The sequence below is a fragment of the Centroberyx affinis genome, unplaced genomic scaffold (genome assembly GCF_046629955.1).
Source record: "Centroberyx affinis isolate AG114_WGS23_722 - 3 ecotype Tasmania unplaced genomic scaffold, CSIRO-AGI_Caff_v1 ptg002199l_1, whole genome shotgun sequence".
Taxonomy (NCBI): domain Eukaryota; kingdom Metazoa; phylum Chordata; class Actinopteri; order Beryciformes; family Berycidae; genus Centroberyx; species Centroberyx affinis.
Genome location: NW_027280504.1, coordinates 42501 through 61332, shown reverse-complemented (window position 1 = coordinate 61332; position 18832 = coordinate 42501). Strand labels below are relative to the sequence as shown.

The 18832-nt window shown below is 43.9% G+C and overlaps 1 protein-coding gene across 1 annotated transcript in view; it reads left to right on the top strand.

The window, feature by feature from the left end:
- Positions 1-18832, top strand: part of LOC139655168 (glypican-5-like) — a 39302-nt gene that overhangs the window by 3208 nt on the left and 17262 nt on the right. The window contains exons 3-8 of the mRNA XM_071532503.1: positions 4223-4776; positions 5762-5944; positions 7197-7372; positions 7603-7662; positions 8488-8610; positions 17143-17263. Coding sequence (XP_071388604.1) covers positions 4223-4776; positions 5762-5944; positions 7197-7372; positions 7603-7662; positions 8488-8610; positions 17143-17263 — 1217 coding nt within the window. The remainder of the gene's footprint in view (positions 1-4222; positions 4777-5761; positions 5945-7196; positions 7373-7602; positions 7663-8487; positions 8611-17142; positions 17264-18832) is intronic.

The following is an 18832-nucleotide window of genomic DNA, read 5'->3' as shown; positions in this document are numbered from 1 at the left end:
TTATGATAGCACTGTAGAAAAAGATGCTTCCTTTTATCCCTCAGGCAAATTCAGCTCTTTATTTCCTCCCATTTGAACAACAAAACTCTTGCTTCTACTTCAGCTATGCTACATTACCAATTTTCCTCATGGGTTTATTATGATTTACAAGCACCAATAACATCTTTGGATAGCAGCTGATGCCAGTATCAGGGCGATTCACAAATGCAAATCAGTTAAATTTGGTGTTCCAACATATCTGTCTAGTGCTAGCTGCATCCATCACTCTGGCTTTGTGCGTTCCTCATGAAATTGCTAGTTGGTGTCAGCGTGGCGGTGTGGGGCCAGTTGATTTTGTGAGGCGCCACAGTGGCTAGCCAAACAAACAACTGATGTTCGATTGAGTCTTTGAGAGAGCAAACTCTCAGAGGGAGCAGCGGAAAACTTTGTTACAACTCTCCACTCTCTTTCTGTGTCTGTCTGTCTCTGTCTGGCCGATAATCAGGTTTTGTTCTTGACCAATGAGAGAGCGAGGGACGGAGAATGTTTACATTCAGTACGTATCCGCGGCAAAGTGTTGTTGCCGCGGGCAACAGCCGGTCTCTAACGGGCTACTCTGAATAGGAGGAAGAATACTCTGCTTGTCCACTTGTCTCTCAACGCTATTCACCAGCAGCCTGTGTGAGCAATGTGTGTGTGTGTGTGAGTGTGAGTGTGGGAGCGCTTGGGTGCGAGTATGTGTGTGTTTGCGTGCATGAATGTGTGTGTGTGTGTGTGTGTGTGTGTGTGTGCGTCTTTGCTCAGTGTGCAGATTATGAGAGAGGTAGAGTTGATGAAACATGGCAGGCAGACATGGCAAACATGTCCCTCTCTCTCTCTCTCTCTCTCTCTCCCCTCTCTCTCTCTCTCTCTCTCTCTCTCTCTCTCTCCCCCTCTCTCTCTCTCTCCATCTCCTCCTCTTGGTCTGAGTTACTTAGGCTCAGTTTCAGTCGGCAGTTATCAGGAATTAATTAATGGATTTAATTAATTGAAAACACCCTTTGGCCAAAAACTGCAACAAGTTGTAGGAGATGGTTTAGCATTAAGCATATTTAATTGAATTTTAATGAGGTTAAACTATATAATTTTGACATGAAAGGAATGATATGCATTTTCACAATACTAATATTCTTTAACAGCTGATCCAAGTCTCAAAGCTCTCTCCAAACCACAGTGATTAAAGCCCACTAGAGAAACTGAGACATGCCCAGAGCGGCTGTAGTCAAACAGGCTCTATTTACACCCTGTGGATTACTCTGTGTGTGTGTGTGTGTGTGTATGAGAGTGTTGGCATGCTTGCATGTGCGTGTGTGTATGTTCTGGTTCTGTAAGACCCTTGCGTCCTCTCCCCACTTTTGCCACAGCTGTCGTCCAATCACAGAGGGTGACGACATAATCACATGACCCCAGAGTATAATCTTTGCCATGTCACTCGATGCCGCCTGTGTTTGGGTTGCTATAGGGCATGGGCACACACACACACACACACACACACACACACACACACAGAGAAGCATGAAATCCTCACTCATTGGTTTGGACAAGTGAACCCCCTCTCCCTCCCTCATCACGTCCCAGGCCCTCTTCACCTTTCTCACACACACTCCTCCCCCCTGAACTATTCACCCCCCCACCCCCCACCCCCACCCCCACCCCCCGCACCCCCACATCCCTCACCCGTTTAGCTGCACCCACCTTGGCAAGACTTCACCCTCTATTTGGGTGAAAATGTGTGTGCATGTGCAGAATGTAAACAAAGTGAAGACTCAGTAAGACTGCTGTCTAGTTTCCAGCTGAAATGTCACTCTTGGTTTTCCTTATGCATTTGTGAATTATTTCATAAATCGCTTAAGAAATTAAGCTGTCACTCGGAGAGTCAGGTGGCTGCAGCTGTGACAGTGGAATACACTGAGCTGTTAAGACAGGCTGTTACACACACACACACACACACACACACACACACACACACACACACACACAGACACACACATTGACTGACCAAGTGACTTGGTGAAAGTCAGAGACAGACAGGCATCTCAAAGACAACAGTTGGGATCAGGTTTAATCCTCTCCCTCTCTCTCTCTCTCTCTCTCTCTTTCTCTCTTTCTCGTTCTCTCTTCTCCCCCCCCCTCTCTCTCTCTCTTGTTCTCTCTCTCCCTCTCTCTCTCTCACTCTCTCTCTCCCAGTTGTTGTCTCTCCTCTGTCTGTCAGAATGCCATCAGATTGACATCACCCTTTATAGTTGGCTGCTTTCAAACCTGTACACACACACACACACACACACACACACCTAGACCCAACACATAGACACACAGACACACACACACACTCTCTTAGGGGGAGGGTGCAGTCTACTTTATTAGACACTGACGGACATAGGAAACACAGTGGATCATGAGATTGGGCCTCTCATTATCACCTGACTATAGATAACAGGGTAGTGAAAATGAGCGCTGGGATGAATTAAGTTGTGAGCTATTTTGGCTCGCATGCAGCGGGCCGATGTCAGCCCAAGGTCAGTAAGACAGAGTGTGTGTAACACTCCCCCATGCCCTTTAATAAATCTTATACAACGCTACTTTCATCCAAGCAACGTGATTGGTCAAAGATGTGTTCCAACTGTGCTGCTAACTCCCATAAAGCACAAGGAGTCATTCGTTACTGGTTGATATGTCAACTCTTGTGAAAAACAAGGATCTTTCTCATTGTCCCCTGGTATTTATTGTTTAGTATGTACTCCACTTTGAAGGAACCGTTTCAGTTAGTACACCAGCATAGGTAACCATTGTATAAAATCCATAAAACCCTTAAGGTTGTTGCTTATGAGTATTTTCTGCTCCTCCTCATGCCTATTACATTACTGTCATACCCATAATCAGAGTAAAGAGCTAATCTTATATTGCAAGAGAATGGATGTGATCTAGAGGATGGATGAGGCTGGAAAGAGTGAACTGCTGGGACTGAATGCTGAAACGCAAAGCTTCAGTAGTGGAGAAACAGACTTTGAAGCTGTCCCAGTAACCAGGTGTTGAAAGTTTGGGACATTAAGCCAGATGCCGACTACTGAGAGCTTCAACAGTGGGAACTGAGCGGCATGCCAAACATCCCAAGTTGACTAAACTCCTTTCAGCGAGATTTGAGTTGTGCCTGCCATCACTGTAATCTAAATTTAAGCAACAAGTTACATGTAGTTTTTACAGTGATTTTTAGAACATATGGTGTTAGGCATGACATGAAATGGATGGAGTATGAAGTCAAAAATAAATGTCAGTCTATTCTTCCACCAAGAAGTACAGTTTTACAGTAGCTAAACAAAATGGCTGCTAAGTCATACGTGACTGTATGAGTGGTGATTTTCGAGTGCATTCACAAACACAGCTGTGTTTATATATTATTATACATTCATATTTAGATTAAATGTTATGCTGTGTTTGTTTATCAGGTAGTTTACTCTGGCTTTGAATGTGACTCATTTGACCTAACAAACACTGACTTCATGTAACTGCTGTCAAATTTAACTTAAAGAAGTGCTTAAAAACACACACCGACAGTGTTAAAGAAATCCAAGAGGTACTCAGTGTAGAGCTGCAACGATTAATCGATTAATCGATTAGTTGTCAACTATTAAATTAATCGCCAACTATTTTGATAATCGATTAATCGGTTTGAGTAATTTTTTAAGTCAAAATTCTCTGCTTCCAGATTCTTAAATGTGAATATTTTCTGGTTTCTTTCCTCCTCTGTGACAGTAAACTGAATATCTTTGGGTTGTGGACAAAACAAGACATTTGAGGACGTCATCTTGGGCTTTGGGAAACACTGATCCACATTTTTCACCATTTTCTCACATTTTATAGACCAAACAACTAATCGATTAATCGAGGAAATAATCGACAAATTAATCGACGATGAAAATAATCGTTAGTTGCAGCCCTAATTCAGTGTTCTCTGGGAATGTGGGAGATGTGTGAGATACTCCCAAATGTTTCAGGAGACTTGGTGACATGCCTGGTATGCTAGCAGTATGCTAGCTTGAACTTGAACTTGTGCTTGGCTGAGTAGATGAAGGCTAGGCCGACTGGCGCGAAAGCTAGCTACCTTGCTAACCGCACTTGCTTGTTAACATTGTGTTTATTTCCTCTGGTTATATTCACATTTCTCCTCCTCCCTCTCTCTGTCTTCTCTTCCTCCCCCTCTCTCCAGAGACCTTCGAGTCGCTCGTGTCCTTCACGTCTAACCTGACCAGCACTCTGTTCGACAGCGCCTACGCCGCTCTGTCCTCAGACTGTCGCCCCCTGGTGTCTCGGCTGTTCAGCGACATCAAACTCCACCTCTCCGGAGACTCCGACTCCTCGCTGGACCACGCCGTGCGCCGTTTCTACGACGACCTCTTCCCATTGGTCTACCGCCGCCTGCTCAACCCTGGCGTCGGCCATACATCGGCCCAGGCCCCTCCCTCTCCCTCGCCCTCCACCAATCGCGACGACTGCCTGCGGATGACGCGGCAGGACGTGAGTCCGTTCGGGCCCCACCCTCGCCTCCTGGTCGGCGGCCTATCCCGCGCGCTGGGGGCGGGCCGAGCGCTGAGCCGGCTGCTGGGATCGGCCGGGGAGGTTGTGAACGCGACCGAGAAGGCGGGGCTATCCAGAGAGTGTGGGCGGGGCTTAGTGAGGATGCAGTACTGTTCCCATTGTAGGGGGCTCACACTGATACGGCCCTGCACCGGACTATGTGTTAACGTCATGAGAGGCTGCCTGGTAAGTGTGTGTGTGTGTTTGTGTGTGAGTGTGTGTGTGTAAATCATCTGTCCATTGTCTCATCAGAAACTTTATATTGATATTAACTTACCTCATACTTCCCAAAGCCTCCAAAGTAGATCTTCAGTTTATTTTTGTGGAAATTCCTCTAAACAAAAGTGTGATGTTAGTCTTTCCGTTTGTGTATGCAGCTGTCAGCCACAATTGCTCATAACCCCTCCCAGTGTAAGCCACTTCCTTAATAGACACATGAGATACTGTGGTGGATGATTGCAGATACAATTTGGAGTTTTATTTGCATGGGAGGCTTGGGAATATTTGTCTCCATCTGTGCGACAGGCTGTCTGGTGGAGGCTTGCAACAAATTTGTAGTATTGCTCCAATCTTTTTTATCGCTGACAGTCAGGGCTTTATCACATCTACCCATGAAGACGCGGTGTCGATGCATCACAGTTAAAGGTGCCATGCAACGTTTTTTACATCAATAAATCATCGCCCACATTCGTTTTTTAGACCGTCGCCAAGGAGATTGGCAGTCTCTACCGGCCTCTACGCTGCACTTTGCATTGTGTGCCACCGGTGCCGATCGAAATGTGTTGGAGCGCTTTACGGCACAAAACAGGAAGAGGGCAGATGGTGGAAGGAATGAAAGGCTGATGGGAAAATCACTTCAAATCCACTTCAGTAAAACCAAAGAGAAAACAGTCCCACATGGGGCGACGCCAGGGAGGTAGAGGGGGGGGAACGAGTGGCGTCATCCTCTGAGTGACTGGAAGCAACAGGATTTATGGGAAATGTGGTCTCAATTTTGAGAAAAACGTATTACTATTGCACTAACCATAGCACTTTCTCCGTCCTTGTTTCCCCATCTGTTACCTCTCCACCCCTCCCCTCTCACTCCTTTCTCCCCGATCACCCCCCACCCCCACCCTCTATTCTCATTACTCCCCTCGTTTTCCCCTCCGTTCTCTCGCTCTCTCTGCAGGTGGGTGTGTCAGAGCTAGGCGCCCCCTGGGGGAGCTTGGTGGTACTGCTCCAGCGGTTAGCAGCCACTCTGGCGACGAGCAGCGGCCACAACAGCATGGAGCTGGCTCTGTTAGCGGTCCGCAACCACGTCAACGACGCCATACTGCACGCTCAGCTGCACGGGCCCCGCATCACAGCCACGGTGAGGGGAGGGGAGGGGAGGGGTGGATGGATGGAGGGAGGGAGGGATGACAGAAAGATGGGGGGATGACGAGGAATTGATGGATGTTAGAAAGATGTGCGGGTGGAGGAATTGTTATGAAAAGTTGTTGATGTCAGTCACTTGAGAATATCTAAATACAAATCACCATTAAAGAATTCAAAAACATTCTCCTTTGAATGTAATTGAAAGTAAAATGGCTTTATTATGATATTTGGGACATCTGAAATGACATCACTCACATTTTGTCTTAAAATACCTCTATCAGAATCAGTAATAGATTACTAACTCATCCTTATTCATATGCTCCAATAATAAAGTCATTTTAATTTTGGACACAGAGCGAGGAAGGCCTTGGGTTTTCTTTCAGCCTGGCACTTGGATCTCCTCACAAAAGCCTTGTACCTAGATGGGCTAAAAACAGATTCTTTCTTTATAAAGAATTGGGGGTTCCCTTCAGTCTGTGTGAGTGTGTGTGTGTGTGTGTGTGTGTGTGTGTGAATACAGATCCAATGCCAGACAAAGACTCTGGTTGGCTGGACAACCAATACCCAGAATGCAACGGGGGGGCCCGAGTGATGAGAAAGTTTCTGTGGCTAATCTCTGGACAAACAGACGACACACACGCACCCACACGCACATGCACACGCACAGGCACACACACACACATACACACACACACACACACACACACTGTTGGAGAAAGAGACAGAGTAGCCATCCAACTTCTAGAGAACATTGTGGACTTAGAGTAGATTCCTCAGAGGTAAACAAAAACACACAAACACACACACACAAACACTGGACACCGTTGCAGCAAATAAGAAAACAAGACTTCAAGTTTTTCATTCATCACATATATCACCAAAACTATAACAGGTTATAGGTGCTATGTGTAGCATTTGAACATCAATAAAACATTACCACATTTATTTTGAGACATTTGTGTAATTACCATAAACAACAGGATTGCTTTATGGCACAAAACAATATTTTTACTTTGCAATTAGTACACAAGTTTATTCCAGTTCCTCTATTCTAACAGAATAGTTTCATCTTCATGTTAGCTTACCTCCTCAGAATGCATACTGCCTGTTATCATGGGCTCTTATCCCTCTTCTTGCTCTTCTTTGGCAGGAAGTCTTTTTAGGATTGTCACATTGTTCTGAATAACAGCCACTTCATCAGCTGATACCTGTGTAATCTCTAACCCCCGCCTGTCTCTCTCTCTCAGGTAGAGAAGGTGTGCGGTCCCCAGAAGGCTGCTCCCATGACGCCGAGCCTGCATCCCACCACTGTCACGACCTCTGTGACCCCTGCGGTGACATCGGCGACCTCGGTGATGTCATCCTCGACTTCACGTCCCTCTCCGGGCCCTGTTCACCCCGACCTCAGGCTGCAATCCAGGAGGTGTGTGTGTGTGTGTGTGTGTGTGGGGGGGGGGGTTACTGTATTTATATTATTATACATGTGACGACAAGTTTGAGTTCTGGTCAGAGGTGAGAATACTTGGGGGAAGTTAGAATTCAGTGAGGTACACTAAACTAAACAAATTTTATATTATTTATCCTTGTCATTTATTTACATGCATTGACACATACAGTATTTTTGTGCGTGTGTGTGTGTATGTGTCCCACTAGGTCCTTCCCTCTTAAAGGTTCCAGAGGTGACAAGCCGCGCAGCCTGAAAAAACTCTCCAGGTAAGCTCAGACTGAGCTTTTATTCCATCAATTACACTTTGAATTGGAATCAGTTCAGACCAACAGAGTGTTGGATCGAATGCGATTGTCGATAACCAAGAAGAAAATATACTGAGTTCTGATTTATCTGCTAATATCTGCCAATGTCTCAGTCCTCTGCTCACACATTCAGCTTTTAAAGATGAATCAGTGTTGCAAGAAGCTCTGCTCTTTCCTGCATTTTCCCCTTTTTATCAACAAAATCAGAATTCATTTTCATAGATTTATCTAATGTACAATCACTGAAAACATCTGTGGGAATGAGCCGATGCAAATATTAGAACAGACATGTAGGCAAATTCAACCCAACTGTCACTAATAGTAATGGTAGAAACAGAATCTGTGAACCTTTCATTCTCTGTGGCATTTTTTTTGCTACTGAATGATTAAATGATTCTCTTTTTTCCCTCCTAAAGTCTACAGTCATTGCCTACAAATGTGATTCTGAGAGAATAAAAACAACACGAAAATATTAGATTAGACAAATGAAAACCTTGTATTGGATTTTCATTTAATAAATCATCAAAAGACTGTTGCATGAGCTTGTTTCTGCCGGCACAGTTCATTATTCTCCCCTGCTGTTGCTTTCGGTGCTGAACTTACCAGTCTATCAGATGGGATTTCACAGGGAATTGAAGCTGACAACTCCAAATTGGAACAAATAAAAGCGTTAGATAGATCGTTGGCACTGGTGTTTATAACGGCAAGTTTCTTTTTTGCTAGCATTCAAATGTGCACAACACTCTCTCCTCTCTCTCTCTCTCTCTCTCTCTCTCTCTCTCTCAGGGAGTTTCAGGGCTCTATCCAGCGGTACCAGTGGTTTTTCTCTGAGCTGCCAGAGATGCTGTGTGAAAGTGAGATGGAGGTGGAGCAGCACACATGCTGGAGCGGCCAAGACGTGGTAGAGAGGTGTGTGTGTGTGTGTTTGCATGAGTGTGATTTATGTTTTTAATATCAAGAAAAGGGATCATTTGTGAGGACTGCTGTCCAGACTCCATTAAGAAAAAGGACTTTTTCCTTGGTAATGAAGGAGTAGTGCTGGCATTAGTTAGGTTGAAGTGGTAATCAACAAGATCATTGTTTCTTTGTGTGTTCAGCCATGGTGGCTGTCGCTGCTCAGGCTAACTACTCAGTTCTTCTTCTGTTTATTCCAAACAAACCGGAAATGTAAAATGCATCCTGTGTACCAGAGGAATTTTCCCTAACACCTACCAGACACCGGGTGTTTAGAACAGCAAATGTAGAAGCTTTCTGAACTCAACTGGATATAAGTTGAATCACTATAGTATTAGGTAATCTAGGATAAGGGTGAGGGTTTGAGAATGAATGTAAGTAAATGAGTATCCTTACAGTATTAAATATAAAGTATAAAGTGTGTTTATCATCTTTTGTCTATAGCCAAGCAGTGTAGAAGAAACAGTGTTTTTTTAATTAGAGAAAGGGTGCGAAAAGATACAAAATGAAGTGTGTGTGTGTGTGTGTGTGTGCACGCGCGTACACGCATATGTGTGTGTGTCTGAGTAGTTGCCAGGGAGGGGGGTGACAGGGTTGTGAAGGTTAGAGAGTTCGTTTGGAACGTTCCAGAGTCTTTCTCATGGTGATTAGATTGGCAACTTACACTGGTAACAAGACAAATAGGCACACACACATACCAACACACACACATACCAATACACACATGTACCAACACACACATGTATTTACACACACATGTGCTAACACACACACACACACATACATACCAACGCACACACACATGCCAACACACACACACGTACCAACACACACAAGTACCAACACACACATGTAGTAACACATACACACATACCAACACACGTACCAACACACATTCACACACACATACCAACACACACATGTACACACATACCAACATACCCCCTCCAACCCCACACACTCACATGCACACACACACACAAGATAATTGTTCTCATCTGACACGTCACCGCACGCACGCACACGTATACATGCACATGTGCCATGCGCGCGCACACACACACACACACACACACACACGCACACCCATGCACACACACACACACACACACACGCACACCCATGCACACACAAAGTTGTATCCATCTCTATAAGGAATGTGTTGGTGAGTTGGAGACGGTTCTGCATTGATGCTCTATCAACCATACGAAACAGGCCAAGCAGAGATGTCCTTCAAACACACACACACACACACACACACACACACACACACGCACGCACACACACATTATGTCAGTATCAGTGCTGAATGTGAATGCCTGTTTAAACCTGGCATTCAATATTTAGCATTCCAAGAACAGGACACACATGACAGCTGCTATTTCTTCACATATACTTAAGTTTTAAGAAAACTAGTGTAGGATTTTCTATTAAAAAATAGTTTAATTCCAAAATGATACATCCATTTTGGAAAAATGTCTCTTCCATAATATATCATCCATAAATGCAACCATATGCCATAATATACACTAACATACTTTATTACATTAAAAAAAAAAATGCAGAGGATTGCACTCTTAGCAGGCATCCATTTTTTTTTAAATATCATTGTAAAATGGATTGTAATTACCATAATTGCTGCTACTGTATGCTGCTGTAAGCAGCTTTTTAATTGGCATATTTATTTCCCTAGTTTTCCCTCAACCATTTCTTGCAGAATATTTAGTCACACCATTAAGAAGTGCAGCGCCTGCTCTAGCAACTGGATGGAAGTAGACAAACGAAGCAGATTCCAGCGGCACATAGTCACTGGGATGTTGCTGGGCAATAGTGTGCAATTGCTACAGAACTGTGACGGCCCTGGTTTTGCCACAAGCGAACCTGTATGGAACAAAGCATCACTTTTATAAACAAGAAAACTGGTAGTCAAGCAAATACATCAGGAGCAGGTGGCCAGATGTTACCTTGCGAGGCAGCTGTAGTCGCGAGATCACGATCACGCGAGAATCCATCTTGCCAGGCTTCAAGCTATGCGTTTGTGGCCGAACCACAGTCGTGCGGACCAATCAGCGTCCTATGAGGGCAGCTGGGGGCGTGGCTTAGGTGTGACGACAGCGAGAAGCGACTGTTCGTTCACAACAATGGCGGCTCCTAAAGAGGCTAGCGTAGATGCTGCTATAACAGCAGTTATTTCTGAACTGGAGAGTATTTCTTCATTGAAAGAAGAGCAAAGAACAGCAGTGAAGGCTTTTCTGGATGGGAAAGATGTTTTCGCTCTTCTCCCGACCGGCTTCGGCAAGAGTTTGTTTATATGGTTCGTTGATCTGATTGGTTGAAGTTAGCCCGTGATAGACGGTGATAGACAGATGGTTCATCCAATCACCTGCCAAGTATTTTTTGAAAGTGCCTGCCCTTTTCCAAACAGTTTCCAATGACGACTTCCCAGATGGTTCTGTGTAACAAACTATCTGGCAAGTCAGATTAGGCCAGATGTGCCTAAGCAGTTTCTCAAATACAACATGGAGTGTAAGAAGCTACTGCACACTCACTAAAACAGGTGCTGGAGGTGATTTTGAAAAATGCTTCCACATACTGTCTCCACTGCATGTTTCACATTTAAATAACACATGGAAAATGGATAACATGCCTCAGGTAGTAGAATAGGTAGTCCACCCAACGGTTAGCAGCTTTTGTTTATAGTCAAGTCTATTGTTTGCTGATTGCGTGGTTTCTGAACTACTGACCTCACCTGTCTGTTAAAAGCTGAGGGCCAGTTGTCCCTTAACATATGGCTGTTAGTACAGTGTGATTTTCAAACTGCTGAGTTGGCTATGTCAATACAGTAGGGTCAGTCGTCTTATTAGCCTCTGATGGTTGATACGATGCTGTTTCTGAACCGCTGAGCGGGCTTTTTCAACGCAGCAGGGTCAGCCGTTCCATTAGCCTGTTGTTGTTCAGATTGGTGTAGAAATTATTGGGTGAAGCTTTCTTAGGTGGGTGCTGAATGCAGATTTCAGAAGTACATGGGTGGTTCTGGGATGTCCAAAATTGACTGTTGAGCCTTCAGAGCTGTCGTTGGCCTAATTCAATAAAATATCTATGATGGGATGAGTCCACTTGATAACCCTAATGAAATACCTGCTCTCTCCCAGACCTCTTTCCTCCCATATCCAAGCCAGATCTCTCCCTAAGAGCTCACCCTAGTTTAATAGAACAAGGCAGTCCACATAACATCCTATGTCATAGAAAAAAATCTAAAATCCTATTTATTTCATGTAATCACAGTGTTGTTTTCCTTTTATCATACGTTCACATTTGCATTCAACCCCTTTCAGCCCAACCCCCTTTAGTCAAGCTGGAAAATCCACCCTAAAACACAATTCCCAACTTTTTTAATTTGCTCTGTGACATGTCAGAATTTTGAACATGAACCAGGCTACAAACAAGAGATTCAAGGTCCTTCCTCTCAATATGTCAAAATCTGACTGTCGTCGTCTGTGAGTTGTGTTTTCGGGTGAAGCTCTATTTGGAGGGCGAGAGGAGATGCCGTACTTGCTCTGCGTTGGAGTCCAGCCAGTCTGCGCCTCTCTGACCTCTTTACATCTTCTTTTCTCTTCCGTCCATCCATCCACCCATTCATCCATCCAGCCATCCATTCATCTATCCATCCCTCCATTCAGCCGCCCATTCATCTCCTCCGCCCTCTGACCCACTTCACTTACAAATGTCTGAGTTGTGTGAGTGTTTGTGTGTGTGGATGAGAGAGAGGGAGAGAGAGAGAGAGAAGGGAAGAGAGAGAGAGGAAGAGAGGAGAGAAAGCATGAGAGGAGAGGAGAGGAGAGGAGAGGAGAGAAAGCATGAGAGGAGAGGAGAGGAGAGAAAGCATGAGAGAGCAGATACACATTCAAATCAAGCCATAATCAGAATCAACATATTTATTTTGGTGACATTAGTGCAGGAATATTTTGAAAACTCATATAGTGACATAAGTCCATACTGGCACACAGACAACAGAGACAACAGTATCTCCTATTCAGTTTATGGGGTCAGTACAGAACATATGACAGACAGGAAACAGGTTGTACACATTCCTCATTATATACAGTAAGCAAATGAGCAGAACACGTTTCTTTTCTATTATTTTCCCATTGATCTCAAAAAGACTCTTTAAACTCATATACATATACTGTTTAAGAGGTAGAATATAATGATATTTCGATGATGAAAGTCAAATTTTCCTTTCTCACTTAATGTCACCACTCTCATTTGCAGCCAGTTTACAGTGGCCATTTTGCATCCCTCCTTGAATGTTTTTGATTTGCAGGGAAGCAAAATGGCACAAATGCAGAGTGTGTAATGTGCAGCGGAGCCTTGATTATGTCTTTGACCTCCCAGCTGACCTTTCCCCCAACAGGTGGAATGATAACACAAAATACGGTGGTGTGTGAGAATATATTGATTGTGAGCAGTTGTGTTGGAATTTAGGGTTAGGATAGTTACAGTCAAAGGTTTTTAAAGACATTTGTGTTTTGCAGCTATGTGAACAAACTGTGGAGTTAATTCAAGCCCTGAACTTGAATTGCAGTGTTACTAGTTAGGGCTGTAATGGCTGAATGTGACCAGAAGAGGGAAGCGTTATATCAGGAGCCTACGTTACAAGGCATGAACTCCGCCAGCCGCCACTGAAGACAGCCACACCCGATGTTTTGATGCTTTTTTTGTTCTTTAATACATTGGGATCTGTTTTACATCAGCCCCTCCTACTCCCTAGAGTCAGGGAAAGAGAGAGAGAGAGAGAGAGAGAGAGAGAGAGAGAGAGAGAGAGAAAGCTTGGATAGAGGGGGTGAGGAAGACTTTAGGGGATAGAAAAAGAGAGACAGAGACCAATTTTCCCAAGTCCAACCAAACCACAGCATTTTGGTTCCAGAGCTGGTACCTGAGCTATGTGCCTCAGGAGCCAGTGTGTGTGTGTGTGTGTGTGTGTGTGTGTACGTATGTATGAGTGTGTGGGTGTGACTGAGCTATGTAAATGACTCCACAGGAATGCAGCTCCATTTACCGTTGAGGTCGCGACTCTTAATAATTGCACACCTCCCTCGTATCAGATCGCTATCGCTGGTAATTTTATTTTCAATGTCTGTCTGTGTGTGTGTGTGTGTATGTGTGTGAATGCTTTTAATTGTTGCCTGCAGGGTCGAGACAGAAGAATAGATCTCTGTGTATGCGTTACTGTTAGCAACCCCCGCAGTATCCGAGGGCAACAGCACAGCAGCAATTGCCATTATGGGCTGGTGATTTATGTCTGTCGCTCTCCAGATCTTATTAAGTGTCACTCACAGTCGCACCTCTCTCTGTCACCTGGGCCACCCTCATGTCCCCAAGACGAGGCAGAGCGGTCCCACAGGCTGCAAGCTCCACGTAGGTATTGAACATGGGATTAAGAGACTGTAGATATTATAATTTCACATGTTAATTGTGTAAGGATTGCAATAGCCAGAAAACGTGACGTCAGTAAACTGTACACAGCAGTCTGATGCTTTAAACAAAAGGATAACAAAGAGACCAGAGGCTAAGATCTAACGTTATGTCTAATTTCATTTGAGCAAACAGGGCGAATCTTCAGCATTTCATTTAGTGGGGATGGGACGCTCCCCTCTCTTGCAGCCCCACTTCATGCTTTGCGCAACTAAAATGTGCGTATTTGTACATAAAAACCTTCTTCGGTTTACCATGTGTGATGAGAATAGGAAGATTTGATGGCTTCTTACAACACCAGTGTAGGGACATTCAATACACGCTTCAGATGACAATTTGAGGCAGTGCAGTATCATATTAAAAGAAGAAAAGAGTGAGTTCTCAAATATCTTACTGCATGTAGATGCATAACATGACTGTAACTGACTGAACTTTCTAATGCCATTTCTACTGTAGATGGTGGAGTGCGATAGGAAAGATAGGTGAGGGAAATTGCGACATGTAAGATAAATGTTTGATCTCAAATTAACAATATGATTTTGCCATAGCAATCTATTACGTTGTTAGCTGGACTGTACATGTGATATGTAAAAGCAGCTTATATGTAGGATATAATAATAACCATAACAGCTCACGGTGATGATATGTACAGACATGATATGTATGACAAAATGTACAATTATTTGTTAGACTGTTTGAATAAAGAAAAAAGTTGCTTCAAATGGACAGTGGCATGATGTAAACATATCTTCTTTCTTGGCAGGCACAAGGTAAGAAATGTACAGGGAGTTTTTAGCAGAAGTGCCCCTTTAAATACATACATGCAAATTAAGATTAACCCAGACTGAAAAGTCCTTGCCCCAATGCACATTCCTGGTCCCAATGAAGATAAAGCAAAAGATGATAAATGGCAGAATGGTTGGGAGGTGTCGACAGTGGAACGCCTGTAACAGATGTATTTGATGTACGGTGTTGACATTGATCGCTAAAATCTTCGCTGGAGTCTGAGGAATCTTGGGATTTTCCCCCTGGGGCACATTCTGTGGTTTTTAAGTGAACTCTCCTTTCCTTTCCTCTCCTCTCCTCGCCTCTCCTCTCCTCTCCTCTCCTCTCCTCTCCCCCTCTTCCCCTCTTGTCTCTTGCCTTGATAGATAATTGGAAGGGAGTTGTTGCTGCACCTTTCATCACATCTGTGGATGTGTTTACATGCACACCAATATCCTGTTATTACGTGTGATGCTCCACTATTCTATTTGGAGTCGGCATGTGTAAACATCGCATCCTGTTGACATTAACCTAGACCAGCTCTCATCCCACACATACAGTAAGAATACAATACTTTGGATATACGGAGATCAGCTGGGGATGCACCTTATGATGCTCTTGCTGTTTACTGTTGCATTTTTGTGATCTATGGAAGCTCAGTTTCCATGGCGACATTATTAGACATATTCCTTTTATTCATGTATACAAGGGCATCCATGAGCAGGACATGAGCACACATACAAACAGCTTATCGTGAATGAGGCCATAGCCAGGATATGAGCTATTACTGTATCTGACAAGCTATTATCTGACATATCAAACAAAGACAGGACACACAGTGTGCAGGCTTACAAGGCTACAGATCATGGCACATGACAGGACTGAAGTGTCTGGCAGGATCTGACTCCAGACCAGCGGGGGTGAACGTGGCTCCAGAGGCTGGGGTCGTTTAATCACCGCACCATCTCTTGGCAGTAGTCAACTTTTTTTTTTTTTTTTTTTTTTGGGGATTTAGCCTAGATTCACCATGTCTCTCCTCCCTGGTTCCCACAATCCCTTTCCCTCGTTGCCATAGCCATAGTGTGTTTGTTTGTGTTTTTTAGGGTGTGGACACAGTGGTTAGCGAGTTAGTGGTTGATTGTATTAGCTAGCAGAGCTGGTTTGGAACTTAGAGAAAATATGATTCATGAACTTTTTTTTTTTTTGTTGCTTTTGCCACTTTATCTTCCTTTATATACCTTCTTTACCCCCCTCATCTCTCACTGCCTCTCTCTCTTTCACTCTGAGTGGTCAGATAGTGTTGTGGTTCTCAAGCTTTTTGGGTGGCAACCCCATCCCCAAAATGAAGTGATGCCTAAGTTACAACCTGCTGTTGTAAGCATAAACACACAGGATGATGAACACTGACACCCAATAATGACTTTTATTTTCCCTTTTGAAGCTACTTTACTTGATTAATCATTTAAAAACTTCCAGAGGAAAGTCCCGAGTCAAGGCCTTCTGTAAATATTCATTTATTTGTATATAAGGGTATTTTTCACATTCAACAAATCATTTTCCTATCCTACAAAATCGTCATGACACATTGTGTGGGTGAAAAACCACTGATACAGCGACTCGCTATCTGTTCTGAATCAAATTTCCATGACTTAAACAAGGCGATGGATTTGTTCATGTCGCCATCACTAGAGTTGGATGTCGTTTGTGGCTCCCCTGCTTGAACGAAAGGCAGTGCTTCTTTGTTCTTCGGGCCAGGGGTAAACTAATTTTACTGTATGTATGTGTGTGTGTGTGTGTGTGTGTGTGTGTGTGTGTGTGCGTCCTTGTAGTGAATCATTACCCCGAGGCTCTGTTTGAGCACACTAGTATAGTGACTGTGGGAAAACTGGGGCAGGAGAGCAACACACATACACTCATGCACAGAACTGGGGCAGTTCTGTGTATTCTCTTTAGAGATTATGTGAATGATCTGCCAAGCACTGCAGAAAGTATTGGTTTCAGTGAACTATCAATTTTACTAGAGACAGAGAGGTGGAGAGAGAAAGAGAAAGAAGGAGAGAGAGAGAGTGCTTGCATGTAGAAGGGGGAGAGAGCTTGCGTGCTTCCAGAGTTTGGTCGATTAAATGACTTATTTCTACTTCAACTAACATGCCAGCTCACACTATATCTACCTCTCAGTCTTGCTGGCTGACTGACCGATTGCTTGAATGGTTGACTGACAATAACTGATTCATTGTCTGTCTGTAGTTATGCAGGTCGTGTGGTGGGCAGCAGCCTGAAGGCCCAGAGAGAAAACCCAGAGATGACTGTCCGCAATACCGATCCTGTCCTGAAGGGGGCGAAACAGAGGCTGGAGCAGCTCACACAGGTACACACACTTGTTCTCACCTTCAAATCACAATCAGTGGGCTAGGTCAAAATCTAGCACACTGATGTTAGTCCCACTATTTCTTTATTATCATGACGATTCTCTCCAAACTTTTGTAACTACTTCTTTCATCTTGAGAGGCTGTTCCTACTTTAATATTCATGTATTTTGGGTATTTTTTTCGTACTTTTCTCCCATAGAAATGAATGGCGGAAGGCGATATCTGATATTTGATAGTTTTAAAAGATGCACTCATTCTAATGAATATTTCTTTCCATCTGTTCAGGCTGAACTAAGCAGCTGTAGCCCACACAATTTCACCGGGACATTGACTTCTCTCATTCTCATAATGTTATTCCTACACACCTACACTGTTATGTCAATGTTTGTTAAAATGAACAGCTGCCTCCCTCAGGTATAAACCAGATTGTATCCTCAACAGCTTAGCACTGACAATGAATGTGAGACTTTGTGGATTCTTAAAGTGTTTGAGCATTTACACCCAACAGAGCTCTGTTTCAGTAGAGTAGCCTGCAGTTATGAACCAGGAAATGTTCATCACTGTGCGCACAGCTGCCATTCATTCCCAGTCACTGGAGCAGCTCTAGGATTTCTCCCTCGATGACATTATCAAGAGCGTATTGGCTCGTTTGCAGCTTTAGGAAAGGGCTTCCAAACATACCAGTTTAGGGTGGATTTGCCTTACGTCTGCAGAACCAAAACTCTGTCTCTTTGTCTTCAACCCCTTCCCAAAATAGATCTCTATTTATTAGTTTAAAAAAACAAAACAAAAAAAACATGCCATTTTGGTCTAGACAACCTTCATCAGACAATCCACATCAGAAAAACACAACCTTATATACAATCTAAGGGGTGGGAATAGACAACCCCACAGGTGATTACAATAAAAGATAATTACAGGCCAATATATCAAATATTGCAAGGTGAGGAAAGGAGGCAGACAAAAATCTGATTGGCTCAGAGAGCAAACCAGGCGGAAGTTATCTTTTTATCTTTTGTCTTCAACCAGTTTTTGACAACATGTCTTTGCATGGAGCTAGGTTCTTCATTTCTCCCACTATGCAGGCTAATCTTCACTGTAAATCAGTGTCTTCCTTCTAAGTGTTGAGATGTAGATAAAAGCCAGCCACGTCCATGCAGGAGGTTCTCCATGTGGGTGATTCTGTAACGACATCCCTCCCACAGAGCGCTCATTCCTCCTGTCCGCGCCCCGGCCGTAACACCATGACTTATGGAGCATGCTGCTAGCATCGCTGTTTAATGCAACGAGAGCTAACGCCAACTGCAGCTTTGTCCTTATTGGATGATATGAGTTCCAGCCCACCTGTTCATGTCCCTTTTGTGAATAATGATATTAGCGCTTGCTAGTTTATCAGCTGTCACTGTCACTTGGTGTTTCTCTGAAGTTTGATGCTAGCTGTGGTATACTAACAATGAGCGTTGCTAGCTAGCAGCAGGGGGCCACAGCTGCAGCTATTTCAAGATATAGAGGGACGTGTGTGTGTGTGTGTGTGTGTGTGTGAGAGAGAGAGAGAGAGAGAGAGAGAG